The sequence below is a fragment of the Sinocyclocheilus grahami genome, unplaced genomic scaffold (assembly GCF_001515645.1).
Source record: "Sinocyclocheilus grahami isolate Dianchi unplaced genomic scaffold, SAMN03320097.WGS_v1.1 scaffold1564.1, whole genome shotgun sequence".
Taxonomy (NCBI): domain Eukaryota; kingdom Metazoa; phylum Chordata; class Actinopteri; order Cypriniformes; family Cyprinidae; genus Sinocyclocheilus; species Sinocyclocheilus grahami.
In genome coordinates this window covers 65,531-83,916 of record NW_015506743.1, presented here as the reverse complement: position 1 = coordinate 83,916, position 18,386 = coordinate 65,531, and the positions used below count along the sequence as shown (strand labels likewise).

At 35.3% G+C, this 18,386-nt stretch overlaps 2 protein-coding genes across 3 annotated transcripts in view; both read left to right on the top strand.

The window, feature by feature from the left end:
• Window positions 1-12,126, top strand: part of LOC107571199 (unconventional myosin-IXa-like) — a 94,731-nt gene extending 82,605 nt beyond the window's left edge. The window contains 11 exon segments of the mRNA XM_016257499.1: window positions 1,386-2,153; window positions 2,254-2,335; window positions 5,715-5,831; window positions 5,931-6,119; window positions 6,195-6,242; window positions 7,182-7,293; window positions 8,041-8,102; window positions 10,412-10,604; window positions 10,693-10,821; window positions 11,793-11,898; window positions 11,991-12,126. Of these exon segments, the coding sequence (XP_016112985.1) occupies window positions 1,386-2,153; window positions 2,254-2,335; window positions 5,715-5,831; window positions 5,931-6,119; window positions 6,195-6,242; window positions 7,182-7,293; window positions 8,041-8,102; window positions 10,412-10,604; window positions 10,693-10,821; window positions 11,793-11,898; window positions 11,991-12,126 (1,942 nt within the window).
• A 3,239-nt stretch (window positions 12,127-15,365) lies between these two features.
• LOC107571203 (unconventional myosin-IXa-like) overlaps window positions 15,366-18,386 on the top strand; it is an 8,952-nt gene continuing 5,931 nt past the window's right edge. The window contains exons 1-2 of one of the 2 annotated variants that reach the window (XM_016257503.1): window positions 17,002-17,171; window positions 17,247-17,386. In XM_016257503.1, the coding sequence (XP_016112989.1) occupies window positions 17,116-17,171; window positions 17,247-17,386 (196 nt within the window). In that variant the 5' untranslated portion in view covers window positions 17,002-17,115. Of the gene's footprint in view, window positions 15,654-17,001; window positions 17,172-17,246; window positions 17,387-18,386 lie in introns of those variants that run through there. The other variant, XM_016257502.1, reaches the window with a different exon arrangement.

Sequence of the window (18,386 nt, the reverse complement as noted above, 5' to 3'; positions counted from 1 at the left end):
TTTCAGCAGCCCTGAGCTTAGAATGATACTCACAGACAGCCAAGGGGCAGAAGGGGTGGTACGAGCTGGTCTGGAAGACAAGGGGCAGATACTGTCTAAACAAGATGTAAGAGTAGAGCAGAAAGTATCAGTAGCACTGTTAACATCAAGAGATGAGAACTGTTTAAGAAAAGGAAGGGAAGATGAAACTATAGCAGATAGTCGAGAGGGTGAGAGAGAGCGTAGGTTACGTCGAAAGATGACATGTGTAGGGGTATGTGTTGTGTCAGGAACCATGTTGAGGGTAAGAGTGAGGAGGAAGTGATCCGAGGTGTGCAGTGGAGTAACCAGCACATGATCAGTGGAGCAGTGTCGTGTGTAAATAAGGTCCAGTTGGTTGCTTGATTAGTGTGTGAAACGTGACTTGTGAGTGGTAGTGATAGTAGGGATCTGAAAACACATAGTAAGAATTGGTTATAAAAACTGAAACAAGTAGTAGGCAATACAATACTTATATCCCTTGCCGGTGTCCCTGCCCGGTGGAGTCGCACGGTAGAGTCGATGGTCTTTACACTCTTCGGTCTTAACAGGAGGAGGGCTGCCGCGGTATACTAACCTTTTTTATACCCGTCGGACAAAACGGAAATTGAATTCAGCTGAACACACTTTACTGTGGGTGAGAGAGAGCGTAGGTTACGTCGAAAGATGACATGTGTAGGGGTATGTGTTGTGTCAGGAACCATGTTGAGGGTAAGAGTGAGGAGGAAGTGATCCGAGGTGTGCAGTGGAGTAACCAGCACATGATCAGTGGAGCAGTGTCGTGTGTAAATAAGGTCCAGTTGGTTGCTTGATTAGTGTGTGAAACGTGACTTGTGAGTGGTAGTGATAGTAGGGATCTGAAAACACATAGTAAGAATTGGTTATAAAAACTGAAACAAGTAGTAGGCAATACAATACTTATATCCCTTGCCGGTGTCCCTGCCCGGTGGAGTCGCACGGTAGAGTCAATGGTCTTTACACTCTTCGGTCTTAACAGGAGGAGGGCTGCCGCGGTATACTAACCTTTTTTATACCCGTCGGACAAAACGGAAATTGAATTCAGCTGAACACACTTTACTGTTTATCACAACAAAGGTCTAAGCAAGCGCACGACACTGACAAGGTATGCAATAGAGTACGAGACCAAATGTAACTTCAGCACGTCTCAACACAGTAAACAAACAAGCTTACTTGCATATATATATATATATATATATATATATATATATATGCACACATAAGAGGTATCAGAATATTATAAGACTATATAGAATATATATATCTGTGTCTTAATATTTAGTTGATTTCCCGAGTGTGTAGTTGGTCCTTACCGGATAAAAGTGTCATAAATGTGTGTTGTTTTTTAGGTGCCGCATTCTGAGAGAGTTGCGACGTGGAGAGAAAAGCCTCTGTGAAAACACTGTGAGCAAAAGTTCACACGCCCATCAAAACCCAGCTGACGTCCAAGAGGAGAAGCGAGAGAGTCGATCCACCAGAGCTCGCAGAAGCGTAGACGACAGCACGCTGAAGAGCCGCTCCAAACGCGAAAGCAGGAGGCAACGGGAACTCCAGCAAGCCACGTTCAATCTAGAGCTGCTCAAAGTCAGGTCCGGTTCAGTGGACGACGTGCTTCCCGCTCAGACCGCGCTCTCCAAACATCAACCTCCGGACAGTCGAGAAAACTTCGAACTCCTCATCCTTCCCAACGAGGAACCGGCGACGTCCCAATCCGAGCCGACGGAGGAGAACCGGAGCAGTCCGGCGTCCTTCAAACCTCATTTCTACATCGCAGACGAGGACGGCAGCCCGCACAAGCAGACCCAGGAGAAGAAGGAGTCTGTGGTGGTCATAATCAGCATGCAGGAGAACCCAGTCGAGCACAGCAGCCTGGACGCTCTGCAGAAACTCCAGCCCATGGATGCTCAGGAGGTTTGTGGAGACACCGAGGACAGAGCGAATGGATTGTCGTCCTCCGATCATTCAGATGACCCTGAACCTCAAACCCCTTCTTCCAAACCCCTCCAGCTGGACTCGAGGGACTCAGAGGTTCAGAAGAAGTTTGTTTCTCAAAGCATCAGCATCAGTATGAAGGAGAAAGCCTTCTGTCCCAAACGCAGCCGACTGACCTTCTCCAAGTGAGTTTACATCCACCTGACCTGCCAGATCTTCCTGCGGGAGCAAACATCTCATGCAATGACATGCAGAGAGTTGTATGTGTTTTTATGTGTTTTTCAGGTCTGACAAAGACCTGGTGAATCAGGAGCGATCTCTGGAGATCCAAAGAGAGGCGGGATTCAGATCGTTAAAAACCAGAGAGGTGAGAAACTTTATCTGTTCAGAATTTTTAATTGCAGAAGCATTCCTCCTTCTTCTTTTTTTTTAAAGCGATAAGCCCCGTGAAGCCGTGGTTTACAGTGAATTTATAACAGCTAAGAGGTGTTGTTAGGTACGACGAAGCGGAGTTAAACCCCTTTAGCGGTTATAAATTCACTGTAAATCACGGCTTCACGAGGCTTATTGCTTTTATAAAATTGTTATTCCATAAACACGCGAACACGCCGAAAAGTGGGTAGTTCCACAATTAGTTCTGGTACTATGAAAAGGTTCCTGCGGTGCGAAAGGCCCTATTGTAGAGTCATTTACAACAGCTTTGAACGTGGCTCAGCCAATCAGAATCAAGCACCGGAACTCTCCGCTTTATAAGTGAGATTTTGAAATATTTCTTTCAAATGTATATGATTTATTTCATTGTATTATTTCAAAAAAGTTTTTAGTATAAAAACAGTATTTTTAATACTTTAATTACTGTAATTAATTTTACTTAATTTTTACTATAATATAATATTTTGTTACATTTGAATATTTATATTTTTAGTAATATATAATCTATATATTACTGTATATCTAAATATCATATGTATTATTTAAAAAATATTATATAGTTATAGTTATTGTATAGTTATATCGTTATTATAGATATATTTTAATAACTATATAACTTCAATTATTATACTATAATTTTATTTTTATTTTATTTTTATTTGTATTACATTTAAATATTTTATATGAACTTTTTTATATGTTATCTACAGTATATTACTGTATCTAAAAAATATAATACTTTTACTATAATATTTTTTACATTTTAATATTTTATATGAACTTTTTATGTTATCTATATTACTGTATATCTAAAAAATTATATGTATTATTTTAAAAAAAAGTTTAGTATAAAGCAGTATTTTTTTAATGAACTAAAACTAAAATAATAAGTAAAAAAAAAAAAAAAACTTAAACTTTTAAGTTCAGTTAGTTGCCAAGGCAACATTTCTCATTTTCATTTAGTTAAGTTTAACTTGATGTACTGAAATAAAAATGAATAAAAAACCTATATATACATCTTTAATAGATAACTAATACAATTGACAAAAATGCATGACTTAGAATTACTAAAACGGTAAATAAAATTAAAATGAAAACGGAGTATAACAAAATTCTACTTTGATTGGATCTCATTCAAGAAAATCAAGCAAAATGAATGAGTAAATTATTTGTAAAACCATTCTTGCATAATTGTCACATTTAGTGTAGCTAAAAATCTTTTATGTGACAGTTTACGAAATAATGTTTTTTGCACAGAAGTTTACATTAGAATGTTTTTGTGCGACTAGAATTGTCACTATCATTTACTTAAGAATAGTTACACGAATTAATTTGTGTAAATTGTTCGTAAAAAACATTCTTGGGTAAATTTGTTTACATGTGAATATTTTATGTGACAATTTACGAAGGAATAGTTTTATGCAACAATTAAAGTTAGAATGTTTTTATGCAACTATTGAATTTTCACTATAATTTACTTAAGAATAATTTTACGAATTAATATCGGAGTAACTTGTTTGAAAAAAACATTTTTGCCCAAACTCTTGAATTGTTCGCATTAATGTTTTTGTGAAAATGTGAAATTGTCACTAGAATTTACTTATGAATAGTTTTACTAATGATTTCTCTGTAAATTGTTTGTTAAACTATTCTTGTGTGAACGATGCATTCAGTGCACATGAAAAGGTATACGTGACAGTTTTACGAAAGAATAGTTTTACGCAACAGTTTACGTTTGAATGTCACTAGAATTTACTTATGAATAGTTTTACTAATGAATTTGTGTAAATTGTTCGTAAAACCATTTTTGCGTAAACTGTCGCGTTCAGTTCACATATGCAGGATTTTATGTGACAATTTTTCGAAAGAATAGTTTTGTGCAACAATTAAAGTTAGAATGTTTTTGTGCCACTGTAGAATTGTCACTATAATTTACTTAAGAATAGTTTTACTAATTATTTCACTTTCAATTGTTCGTAAAACCATTCTCACGTAAACCATTCAGTTCACATATTAATGGTTTTTGTGACAATTTACGAAGGAATCGTTTTTTTCGCAACAATTTACATTAGAATGTTTTTGTGCCACTGTAGAATTGTCACTATAATTTACATACGGATAGTTTTAGTGCTGAATTTCTGCGTAAATTGTTTGATAAACCATTCTTGCATAAACTGTCAAATTCAGTTTAAACATGAATGATTTTGTGACAATTTACGAAAGAATAGTTTAATGCAACAGTCTACGTTTGAATGTCACTAGAATTGTCACTAGAATTTACTTATGAATAGTTTTACTAATGAATTTGTGTAAATTGTTCATAAAACCATTTTTGCGTAAACTGTCGCGTTCAGTTCACATATGCAGGATTTTATGTGACAATTTTCGAAAGAATAGTTTTGTGCAACAATTAAAGTTAGAATGTTTTTGTGCCACTGTAGAATTGTCACAATAATTTACTTCAGAATAGTTTTATTAATGATTTCACTTTCAATTGCTCGTAAAACCATTCTCACGTAAACTGTCGCATTTAGTTTAAATATTAATAGTTTTATGACACTTTACGAAATATTTTTTTACTTAATAATTGACATAAGAACGGTTGTGTATGACTGTCGAAATATCACCATATAATTTAAGATTAGCTTTATATGAATGAATACTTGTAAAAATTGTTCGTAAAACCGTTCTTGTGTGTAAACTCGAGAATAGTTTACGAAATAATTTTTGCATTGTTTTACAATTTACCTTAGATGTTTCGTGCAACTATAAAATTCATAGAAATTGTTCGTTTTATGAATTAATTTCTGTATAAATTGATAGTAATATGGTTTTATGTGACAATTTATGCATCCAGAATGCCATAATGTGACCGTTTATGTACAAATTATGAAATTTGTAATTATGTAAAATGTAAGAATATTTGTACAAACAAATATTTCTACAAATTGTTCATAAAACCATTCTTGTTCAACCGGTTACATGCAGTTTACATAAGTGGTTTTATATGACTAGAATTTTTGCCATAATTTACATAAGAATAGTTTTATATCTGTGCAAATTATTTGCTAAAAATTTCTTGCATAAATTGTATGCATAAGAAAGGTTTTACAAAATTTATATAAAAATTGTCACAACAATTCAGTTGTTACAAAACCGTTACGTAAGTACGGTTTTAGAAGGATTTACAGAGAAATTCGTTCAGCAAAATTCTGCTAAATGAATCACACGGTAAAATGTGTTTAATGAAGTTCTTATTTGAAGTTGGAAGAAGTTGCCAAAATATTAAATATCTCTAATCGGACGTTTCATAGATCAGCGATCTAGAAGCTGAAGACAGTCAGAAGGACACACCGGTGGATGTGGTCTTCAAGAAGGCCCTGAAAGAGTTCCGCCTCAACATCTTCAACTCGTACTCTACTGCTCTGGCCGTGAGTTTCTGAAATCCAACATTTTACTGTGACTTTAAAGCAACCCGGAAAACAGCTTCTCACTTCCAGAATCTCGCCCTGAATGTGTCTCACCCTCAGATGGATGATGGCAGGAGCATTCGTTATAAAGATCTCTACGCTCTGTTCGAGCACATCTTAGAGAAGAACATGCGTCTGGAGCAGAGAGACTGGAGCGAGTCGCCGGTTAAAGTCTGGGTCAACACATTTAAAGTCTTCCTCGATGAGTTCATGACCGAATACAAGCCAGTGGACGGAACCATCAGTAAGGTAAAGCGTCTCTCTCAGTCCACAAACACGTATTGTCCTCCAAAACTCTTCTGAGACTTTGTGTTTGTTTTTCAGGCTCCTAAACCTGAGAGGAAGAAGAGGAGGAAAAAGGAATCGGACACCGTCAGTCCTTGTTTTAAACTAGATCATTGTTATTGTGTAATGGGCTTGTGTAACAGTTAGCAATAAAATGGCAAAAACAACAAAAAATTCTAATACTTTAAAATGAAAGCTGAAAATGTAAAAATAAAAACTAATTCTACTTTGATTGGACCTCATTCATGAAACTCAATGAGTAAATTATTCGTAAAACCATTCTTGCATAATTGTCACATTTAGTGTAGCTAAAAATCTTTTATGTGACAGTTTACGAAAGAGTGTTTTTACATAGAAGTTTACATTAGAATGTTTTTGTGCGACTAGAATTGTCACTATCATTTACTTAAGACTAGTTACACTAATTAATTTGTGTAAATTGTTCGTAAAAAACATTCTTGGGTAATTTGTCGCATTCAGTGTAGTTAAGTGTTTCTTATGTGAAAATTTACAAAATAATAGTTTTATGTGGCAATTTACGTTGCAATGTTTTTGTGCGACTGTAGTATTGTCACTATAATTAAGAAGTTTTATGAATTAATTTCTATGTGAATTTTTGACGAAAAGCATTCTTTCGTAAACTTTGTCAATTATTTTACATATGAATGGTTTTATGCAAAAATGTACTAAATAATTTTACGCAACAATTTATGTTAGAATGTTTTTGTGCAACTGTAGAATTTTCACTATAATTTACTTAAGAATAATCCTGCAAATAAATAAATTGTTTTCGAAAATCATTCTTGCGTAAACTGTCAACTTCAGTTTATATATGGCGTTTTGTGACCGCGTACGAAAGAATAGTTTACGCAGCAATTTACATTAGAATGTTTTTGTGCGACTGTAGAATTGTCACTATAATTTACATAAGAATACATTTACGAATGAATATCTGTGTAAATTGTAAAACCATTCGTGAGTATTGAATTCTTGGTAACATCTTCAGCGCTCTGCTGCCCTCTGCAGGTGGAAGAGCACATGGGTCACATCTTTAAATCCACTCAGTACAGCATCCCGACATACTGCGAGTTCTGCTCGTCACTCATCTGGATGATGGACAAAGCGTGTGTCTGCAAACGTGAGTCCTGTTTAATCATTTTCAGTCTGGGAAATTTTTCACTCGACGTTATAGAGGGACTCAAGCGAGAGTATTCTCATGCCTTCATTTTATTTTCATGAATAATAATTACAGCAGTCTCACAAAATACATTAAATATATTTTTGTGCCATTAACTTAATTATAATTTAAGATGTACATTTCTAATTCAAGTTTACCAAGATGTCTTGGTTTTGACCAGGATTGTTATCTTTTATTAAAACTAAAACTATAAAGAAACATTTTCATCATTTAAATTAAAATAAACATTAACTTAAACATATACTGTATATTATGTTGTATCAAGGCAGCACTGTTGAAGTACTAAAATAACATTTAAATAAATGAAAACTTAATAAAAACTATACACCCATTGACAAAAATAAAAATCTAAATTACTAAAACTTTACCTAAATTAAAATGAAAACACAAAATATAAAAAATGTAATTCTAAATATTAACCAATCTGTATCAATGATAGTAAGTAACAAAGTTTTGACACAGTTCAGTCTTCATAGTCTGCAGTCTCTCTTTCCCGTGTTCTGATCCGAGTCACTAAGTGTCTGTCCGCTAGTCTTGAGAGCAGCATAATCAGATTTTTTCCCTGTAAATTCATCCGATTTCATCTGGACATGATCGATGATATCCTCACAGATGTGAGCAGGAAACGTGATGCTGGTGCTCAGATCCGCCGTTAACTGTGTGCTTGTTGTTTCTGGTTTTCTTCAGTCTGCCGCTATGCGTGTCACAAGAAGTGCTGTCTGAGGATGACCACCACATGCAGTAAGAAGGTAAGAACGCCTTAAAGTAGTGCTTGACCGACAGATAGGTCATCCTTCTGAGTCTGCGGTCTAGATATTGGATGTGACTCATCTTTGAACCACAGAATCTTTGTGCCTCAAACCTTCATTAAAGTAAAACGTTCATCAAGACCATCTCTGATGTTGGCCTGAGTAAGCCTGTAGTACTTTTAAAAGTTTGAAGTAGTTTTAAACCTTGAATTTGATTGGTTTGAAGGTGATACATTCCGTTTATCAGATAGAAAGACAGACATACTGGTTGCTAGGGCGTTGCTATGGCGTTTCTGAGGTTGCTATGGTATTTGAGGTGATTGCTACAAGGGTGTTGCTATGCAGTTGTGATGGTGTTCTGGATGGTTGGTGTGTAGGTGTTCTGGGTCGTTGCTATGGTGTTGCTATGGAGTTACTAGGGTATTTGGAGTGATTGCTACTAGGGTGTTGCTGTGTGGTTGCTGGGATATTCTGGGTAGTTGATAGGATGTTGCTGTGTGGTTGCTAGGATATTCTGGGTGGTTGATAGGATGTTGCTTGTGGTTGCTAGGATATTCTGGGTGGTTGATAGGATGTTGCTATGCATTTGCTAGGTGTTCTGGATGGTTGATATGGAGTTTTCAAGTGTTCTGGGTCATTGCTAGGGTGTTCTGATTGCTGCTAGGCTATTTGGAGTGGTTCCTAGGGTGTTGCTATGCAGTTACAAGGCTATTTGGAGTGATTGCTAATAGGGTGTTTCTATGAAGTTGCTAGGGTGCTCTGTATGATTGGTATGCAGTTGTTCAGGTGTTCTGGGTCGTTGCTAAGGTGCTGTTATGCAGTTATTAAGGTGCTCTGGGTGGTTGTTAGGCAGCTGCTAGGATATTTTTGGTGGTTTCTAGGATGTTCCTATGCAGTTGAGAGGGTATTTGGAGTGGTTGCTACTAGGGTGTTGCAATGTTGTTCTGGATGGTTGCTAGGGTATTTGGAGTGTTTGCTACCAGGGTGTTGCTATGTATTTGCTAGGGTGTTCTGGATGGTTGGTATGCAACCACCGACCCGTTACAGAGCGTCCGGGACATCAGCAAGACCACTGCGTAAGACTGCAAAATTGCGAAATGTGAACTCAGAATTCCGGAAAAAAAATCTACTTTGCGAGATGTAAACTCAGAGTTCCGGGAAAATAATTTCAGAATTGCGAGATGTAAACCGAGAATTCAGAGAGAAAAAAAAAATCTAATTTGCGAGATGTAAACTGAGAATTCCAGGGGAAAAAAATTAATCAAATTTGTGAGATGTAAACTCAGAATTCCGAGAAAAAAAATTCAGAATTGCGAGATGTAAACTGAGAATTCCAGGGGGAAAAAATGTATCAAATTTGTGAGATGTAAACTCAGAATTCAAGGAAAAAAGTCAGAATTGCTAAATGTAAAATCACAGTTATGAGTTCATATATTTCAGCTGCAAGATACAAACTGTGAGAAATTGAGAAAAAAATATAAAATTCGCAATTACCTTTTTTATATTTCTATTCCTTGGCAGAAATAAGCTTCCATTACATACTGTATTCTGCCTTACATTTGATGTTTTTGTAAAACAGTATGCCGTCCAGCTATACATTTGGTTATAGGTGGTTGCTAGGGCTTTGCTATGTAGTTTTTAGGGTGTTCTGAATAGTTGCTAGGGTATTCGGAGTGGTTACTACCAGGGTTTTTCTATGTAGTTGCTAGGGTGTTCTGGATGGTTGTTATGCAGTCATTCATGTGTTCTGGGTGCTTGCTGTGCAGTTGCTAGGGTATTCTGGGTGGTTGCTAGGGCTTTGCTATGTAGTTGCTAGGGTGTTCTGAATGGTTGCTAGGGTATTCGGAGTGGTTGCTACCAGGGTGTTGCTATGTAGTTGCTAGGGTATTCTGGATAGTTGTTATTCAGTTGTTCAGGTGTTCTGGGCGGTTGCTTTGGTGTTGCTATGCAGTTGCTAGGGTATTCTGGGTGGTTACTAGGGTTTTGCTATGTAGTTGCTAGGGTGTTCTGGATAGTTGGTATGCAGTCGTCCAGGTGTTCTGGGTGGTTGCTTGGGTGTTACTATGCAATTGCTAGGGTATTCTGGGTGGTTGTTAGGGTGTTGCTATGCAGTTGCTAGGGTGTTCTGGGTGGTTGCTAGGGTGTCTAATAGGGTGTTAAACTTGTACATGTCTCAGAAAGATAATTTATCATAGGAGAGAGAATATTCAGTGCCGTCACCAGTTGTATGTGAATCATCTTTGTGCTTCAAACTTCATTAGTCATACTTTTCATGTGATTCATTTGTGTGTGTGTGTGTGTGCGCTCAGTTTGACCCCGAGCTGTCTTCACGGCAGTTTGGCGTAGAGTTGTCTCGTTTAACGAGCGATGAGAGAGCCGTCCCGCTGGTGGTGGAGAAGCTGATCAACTACATCGAGATGCATGGCCTCTACACCGAGGGCATCTACAGGAAGTCTGGATCCACCAATAAAATCAAAGAACTCAAGCAGGGGCTGGACACCGGTGAGCTACACACTAATGACATCTTACAGTAACATTTAGTCAAGTAGAAACCTTCATGAACAGCACTGCATGTTTGCCTTCATTGCAGATGTGCACAGTGTGAATTTAGACGACTACAACATCCATGTGATCGCCAGTGTGCTGAAACAGTGGCTGCGTGACCTTCCCAACCCCCTCATGACCTTTGAATTTTATGAGGAGTTCCTCAGGGCTATGGGTATGAGCACATATCGGATTTACGAAACGTTCTTAAAAATAGAATTCTTCTTAACTGCTGTTTTCTTATTTTCATACATTTGTGTGTTCCCAAAAATACTTCTTAGGAATGTTCTTGTTTTTTCTTAAAAATCATCCTAAATTACTTGAAGTTGGGATAATCCCCAACTTGTCTTAAATCCCCATTGGTAAGATGTTTATTGAATTTATTGGGTTATTTCAAATATTAAGCTTTACAACATAACACTAGCTACATATAATAAACCTAAAGTGACACCAGTTATCGATAAGGTTACAATGATTGGTCATGCATTTGCATTTGGTCATGATTATGCATGACTAGACTTTTTTTCTGAATTCAAAATTTAGTAACAAACTACAAAAATGAGCCAAATATTGACCTTGTTTTTTGGCAAAATCTTTAATTACTATTTAAAATACATTCAAAATAAAAATATAAATTTAAAAAAATGCTGAACTCCCGTCAAGCAGGTCTCTGCAATAATAGTGTGCACATATTATGATTATTACATTAATATGCATCGAGTTGATCAGCAAGTCTTCTGCAAAAACCAACATACAATCATAGAGGAGTTTTTTTAAGAAAACATTACTTAATTTCTTAGAATAATTTCTTAGAACTTAATTTCTTAGAATATATCTTTAAAAATTTCTTAACTTCTTTCTTAAAGGGACAGTCACCCTCATGTTGTTCCAAACCTGTATGAATGTCTGTCTTCTGTTGAACACAAAAGAAGATATTTTGAAGAATGTGGGTAACCAATCAGTCGACGGTAGCCATTGACTCCCATGGTACAGAAAAAAATATTGTGATAGTCAATGGTACCGTCAGCTATCCCTTTAAGTAGATTGTCTTGAATCCTGTTCTCTCACTGTTTTCAGCAAAACACTCACATTTGAGCTGATTTACGTGGATATGATGTGTGTGTGTTGTCACTTTGGCTGGTGTAGGTCTGCAGGATAAGCGTGAGGTGGTTCAGGGGGTTTATTCGGTCATCGATCAGCTCAGCCGAACTCACCTGAGCACACTGGAGAGACTCATATTCCACCTGGTCCGGTGAGACGATAGCCTGGATGCTTTTACCCAGTGCCTGTAGATACAGCAGGATGGTCAAGTTATGTTTCATGTCTTATGCTGGTTTGTTTCAGGATCTCATTCCAGGAGGAGACAAATCGCATGTCTGCCAACGCGGTGGCCATCGTGTTTGCACCCTGCATACTGCGCTGTCCCGACACCACCGACCCGTTACAGAGCGTCCGGGACATCAGCAAGACCACTGCGTAAGACTGCAAAATTGCGAAATGTGAACTCAGAATTCCGGAAAAAAAATCTACTTTGCGAGATGTAAACTCAGAGTTCCGGGAAAATAATTTCAGAATTGCGAGATGTAAACTGAGAATTCAGAGAGAAAAAAAAAATCTAATTTGCGAGATGTAAACTGAGAATTCCAGGGGGAAAAAATGTATCAAATTTGTGAGATGTAAACTCAGAATTGCGAGAAAAAAAATGTCAGAATTGCGAGATGTAAACTCTGAATTCTGGGAGAAAAAAAAATCTAATTTGTGAGATGTAAACTCAGAATTCCAAGAAAAAACTAAACATTTGCGAGATGTAAACTGAGAATTCCAGGGGAAAAAAATGTATCAAATTTGTGAGATGTAAACTCAGAATTCAAGGAAAAAAGTCAGAATTGCTAAATGTAAAATCACAGTTATGAGTTCATATATTTCAGCTGCAAGATACAAACTGTGAGAAATTGAGAAAAAAATATAAAATTCGCAATTAAATTTTTATATTTCTATTCCTTGGCAGAAATAAGCTTCCATTACATACTGTATTCTGCCTTACATTTGATGTTTTTGTAAAACAGTATGCCGTCCAGCTATACATTTGGTTATTTGTGAGAGAGAGAGAGAGAGAGAGAGAGTGTGTGTGTGTGTATATAAAATTATATTGTCTATTTTTTATTTAATGTTACACTGATAGCTTACTCTAGGCTATAAATCTAAAATTTATATAAATGCATCCATATATAATTTATAATTACTGTCTATTTTTTGTTGAATGTTACAATGATAGCTTAGTTTATGCTTTAAATATAAATTTTATATAAATATATTTATACTTAATATACTTAAAATTAATAAAATAGACAAATATAAAATGTAAAAAATATATACATAATTTGTTACATTGATAGATACATTTTTTAAATTTACATTATTTTCAACTATTCACATTTGATAGCTTAATATAGGCTTAATTACTTAAAACTTATTTTTTTATATTTATTTTTATGTTTAATGTTAATTTATATATATATATATATATATATAATTAAACATTTTATACACTTTTACAATTGTATAATTATTAACAATTATAATAATTATTATTATTATTTACAATTTGTTGTGTGTAATGTTTATTATGTTGTTTACATTTAATTAAATTGAAATAGTAAATAGTAATCCCAAATTACGTACAATGCTTTTCACTTCGACACTCAAGCTTTAGTTTCTACGAATTGTGAACTCAACCTTTTGACATCTGAAAACTGATATTTCATCCATTTAATTTATTATTATTTGTTAATATACTTAAAACTCTATATATTCAAAATTTGTCAAATTTAGAATTTTTTAATAATTCACATTTAATAGCTTCATTTTGGCTATAAATATAAATTTTATATATACAAATGTATATTTATATAAACATAAAATTAATAAAATAGACAAATATTCAATTTTTAAAATATATACATACAATTTATGGTACACTGATTTTTTTTTCAACTATTCACATTTGATAGCTTAATATAGGCTTAATTAATTACTTATTTTATATTTATTTTTGTTTGTTGCTAGAATCAAATCGGACAAATCAGTGTTTTCAATTGTATTCAGTCATGTCTCAAATTCTGAGATACAGGGATGCAAAAATGTGCAAACTACTCATAAAATACATTTTTAAAATGGCTAATACAAGTTTGACCTTCTCAGCTTTTTTAAAGCCTCGTTCATGGAAAGTGTTGCACATGTTTTCAGACAGACATTCCTCTAATCCTGTTTTCTTCACTCCTCTCCTCATCCTCCTCTTCCAGAAACCAGTACTAATTGCGGTTAGGTTTATTGGCATTGCCAGAACTGCCACCGCGGTACGTATCCACGCCGAAACATCGTCGTCCCAGTGTCAGTGTAGCGTCGTTAGCTGCCATCCGTGGTTTGATGACGTGTTCATTTGCGCCTGTTGAAGACCTGTCCAAGCTAATTACCAAATGCTGTCGTGTGATTGGTTGTGAGCGACCAGATGTCAAGTCCTGTTTGTTTTGCCGGCGCATGCGGCGTGCTGCTGTATTACTAACACCTCCTCTTCTTTTATTTCTCCTGCATTTGCGTTATTTCACAGCCAAGCGCAGCTAAACAGGTAAAGCTCAGTGACTGTGTGTGTGTTAGTGTCTCGTGCGTCGCAGTGCTGTCCGTCAGTCGTGCTAGACGTTGTGTTTTATTCATTCACATGCGAACACAAGCCGGAGACGCAATTATACGCGTTTTATATAAATCTGACATTTTATATTAACCAGTACATTTATGCACAAATCAGCTGTCTATTTTTTATTTAATGTTACACTGATAGCTTACTCTAGGCTATAAATCTAAAATTTATATAAATGCATCCATATATAATTTATAATTACTGTCTATTTTTTGTTGAATGTTACAATGATAGCTTAGTTTATGCTTTAAATATAAATTTTATATAAATATATTTATACTTAATATACTTAAAATTAATAAAATAGACAAATATAAAATGTAAAAAATATATACATAATTTGTTACATTGATAGATACATTTTTTAAATTTACATTATTTTCAACTATTCACATTTGATAGCTTAATATAGGCTTAATTACTTAAAACTTATTTTTTTATATTTATTTTTAAGTTTAATGTTAATTTATATATATATATATATATATAATTAAACATTTTATACACTTTTACAATTGTATAATTATTAACAATTATAATAATTATTATTATTATTTACAATTTGTTGTGTGTAATGTTTATTATGTTGTTTACATTTAATTAAATTGAAATAGTAAATAGTAATCCCAAATTACGTACAATGCTTTTCACTTCGACACTCAAGCTTTAGTTTCTACGAATTGTGAACTCAACCTTTTGACATCTGAAAACTGATATTTCATCCATTTAATTTATTATTATTTGTTAATATACTTAAAACTCTATATATTCAAAATTTGTCAAATTTAGAATTTTTTAATAATTCACATTTAATAGCTTCATTTTGGCTATAAATATAAATTTTATATATACAAATGTATATTTATATAAACATAACATTAATAAAATAGACAAATATTCAATTTTTAAAATATATACATACAATTTATGGTACACTGATTTTTTTTTCAACTATTCACATTTGATAGCTTAATATAGGCTTAATTAATTACTTATTTTATATTTATTTTTGTTTGTTGCTAGAATCAAATCGGACAAATCAGTGTTTTCAATTGTATTCAGTCATGTCCCAAATTCTGAGATACAGGGATGCAAAAATGTGCAAACTACTCATAAAATACATTTTTAAAATGGCTAATACAAGTTTGACCTTCTCAGCTTTTTTAAAGCCTCGTTCATGGAAAGTGTCGCACATGTTTTCAGACAGACATTCCTCTAATCCTGTTTTCTTCACTCCTCTCCTCATCCTCCTCTTCCAGAAACCAGTACTAATTGCGGTTAGGTTTATTGGCATTGCCAGAACTGCCACCGCGGTACGTATCCACGCCGAAACATCGTCGTCCCAGTGTCAGTGTAGCGTCGTTAGCTGCCATCCGTGGTTTGATGACGTGTTCATTTGCGCCTGTTGAAGACCTGTCCAAGCTAATTACCAAATGCTGTCGTGTGATTGGTTGTGAGCGACCAGATGTCAAGTCCTGTTTGTTTTGCCGGCGCATGCGGCGTGCTGCTGTATTACTAACACCTCCTCTTCTTTTATTTCTCCTGCATTTGCGTTATTTCACAGCCAAGCGCAGCTAAACAGGTAAAGCTCAGTGACTGTGTGTGTGTTAGTGTCTCGTGCGTCGCAGTGCTGTCCGTCAGTCGTGCTAGACGTTGTGTTTTATTCATTCACATGCGAACACAAGCCGGAGACGCAATTATACGCGTTTTATATAAATCTGACATTTTATATTAACCAGTACATTTATGCACAAATCAGCGTGTGTTAAGCACACTAGCTTGCCCTACTGAGTGATAGCTTAATTTTGGCTAAATCTGTAATCTTATAGCAACTTATAACAATTTGATTAAATGTAATTGAACTGTTACTAATAATTCCAAAATACCTACACTGCTTTTCACTTAGATATGAAAGTTTCAGTTTCTATTCTACGAGTTATAAAGCATACACTTTTAATAAAAATTGATCAATTTTTTCATTTATTTTTGTTTATTTAATGTTACATCGACAGCTTAATTTATGCTATATCTGTAATGTTTTTTTTACTATTCACATTTGATACGTTTAATTTAGACTATAAATATAAATTTTATATGAACATAGATATTTATATATGTATATAAATAAATATATATTTGTTTTTTATTTTAAATTTTATGATTGTCTATTTATTTTTGTTTATTTAATGTTACATTGATAGCTTTAATTTGATAGCTAAATTTGTAATTATGATTTTTTTTTGGTAAACATTCACATTTAATAGTGTAATTTAGGCTATAACTATACATTTTATATATACATATTTACATTTATATAATAAAACATTTTATACATTTTTTAAATTGTATAATTATTAACAATTACAATATTTATTATTTGTTTTGTGTGTAATGTTTATTATAATATTTACATTACATTGAATTAAATTGAAATAGTAAATAGTAATTCCAAATTACGTACAATGCTTTTCACTTCGACACTCAAGCTTTAGTTTCTGCGAATTGTGAACTCAAACTTTTGACATCTGAAAACTGATATTTCATCCATTTAATTTATTATTGTTTTTAAAAACAGCCACCCTAGGACTTGATATCCTATTTTTAATTCAAAACACTGGAATAATTAGTTCTTATGCTCCGGTCTGCTGTTTTCATCAGGGTAAGGGGCGTTTACGCCACACGCCCTCGCCGCCCTTAAGCCCTCGAGCAGCAGAGGGGGCGGAGCCGGGCGAGGAGGGGGCGGAGCCTGCGCTGAGTGAGCAGCAGCAAGCAGCCATGCAGCAGGAGGAGAAAGTGTTGTCTCAGCAGATAGAAAACCTGCAGAAAGAGAAGTTAGTAAAGACCTTTTGAGCCATGCTTATTGTTTATTTCCTTGATTTCTTACTGTCGTTATCGCTTCACTTTAGGGAAGAACTGACCTATGAGATGCTGGCTCTGGAGCCCAGAGCGTCCGATGACGAGATGCTGGAGTTGGAAGCATCTATCGGAACAGCAGACAGCTCAGAAAACCTCATGGCGTCGGAAGGCGCCGCGTCCGATCAGTGGGGTGATGACGCTAGTTTGCTAGAAGTAGTTTTAAAGAGAGAGTTCGCCCCGGAAATGAAAATCCTCGTCCCTCATGTCATTCCACACCCATAAGACTTTGGTTAATCTTCAAATTAAGACATTTTTATGAAACCTGAGAGGTTTCTGTTCCTCCATCCAAAGTCCAGGTAACCAAAACTTCAAAGATCCAAAAAGGTTAAAAAAAAATTAAAAAAAAGGAATTTTAAAGGTGCCATAGAATGGAAAACTGTATTTACCTTGGCATAGTTGAATAATAACAGTTCTGTGCATGGAAATGACATGCCGTGAGCCTCAAACACCATTGTTTTCTCCTTCTTATGTAAGCAAAAGACCACTTAAAAACAAGCGAATCAGAACATAACGCCGACTGTGATGTTACAGTCGGGATCACTAATAGTTACGCCCCCAACATTTGCATAAACCCGCCCATGTTCTACGCCAGCCGCCAGCCGAATCATCAGAAGTTCTGCAGGTGTTGAAGAAACAAGTGAAGATGGCAGATCATGGAAATAAATGTAATGTTCCAGGCTGTGCAGGGATGGGTTGGTGTCTGTATTCAGAAAGGCACGGAAAACAAATAACGCGCGTTCTAATAAAAGACCGCGAGCCACTAAAGAGACATGGTTAGCCGCTTGCTAGCGGTAGCCTGTTACATTACAGTACATAAGATTTCACTTAGCACATAAACAGAGTAAGGAGAGATGACTGAGGACGATGGCGAATGATTTACAGATCCTGAGCACCGCTGACAAGCATCTGATCTTGTTAAATGTGTAGTAAGTACTGCCGCTGTAGTTTACACGGAGCACGTGCGATCGCAAAACTCAAACGTGAAAGCGATCGTGCATTCAAAAGCAATTACCCAACGACATAACTGCGAGAGACAGTATTGAAATATATATTTTCCCCGTGTTTCCTTCCTGCTGTGTGAGCTACTGAAATGAGCCGCGCTGTGAAACAGCCAATCAGAGCAGAGCTCA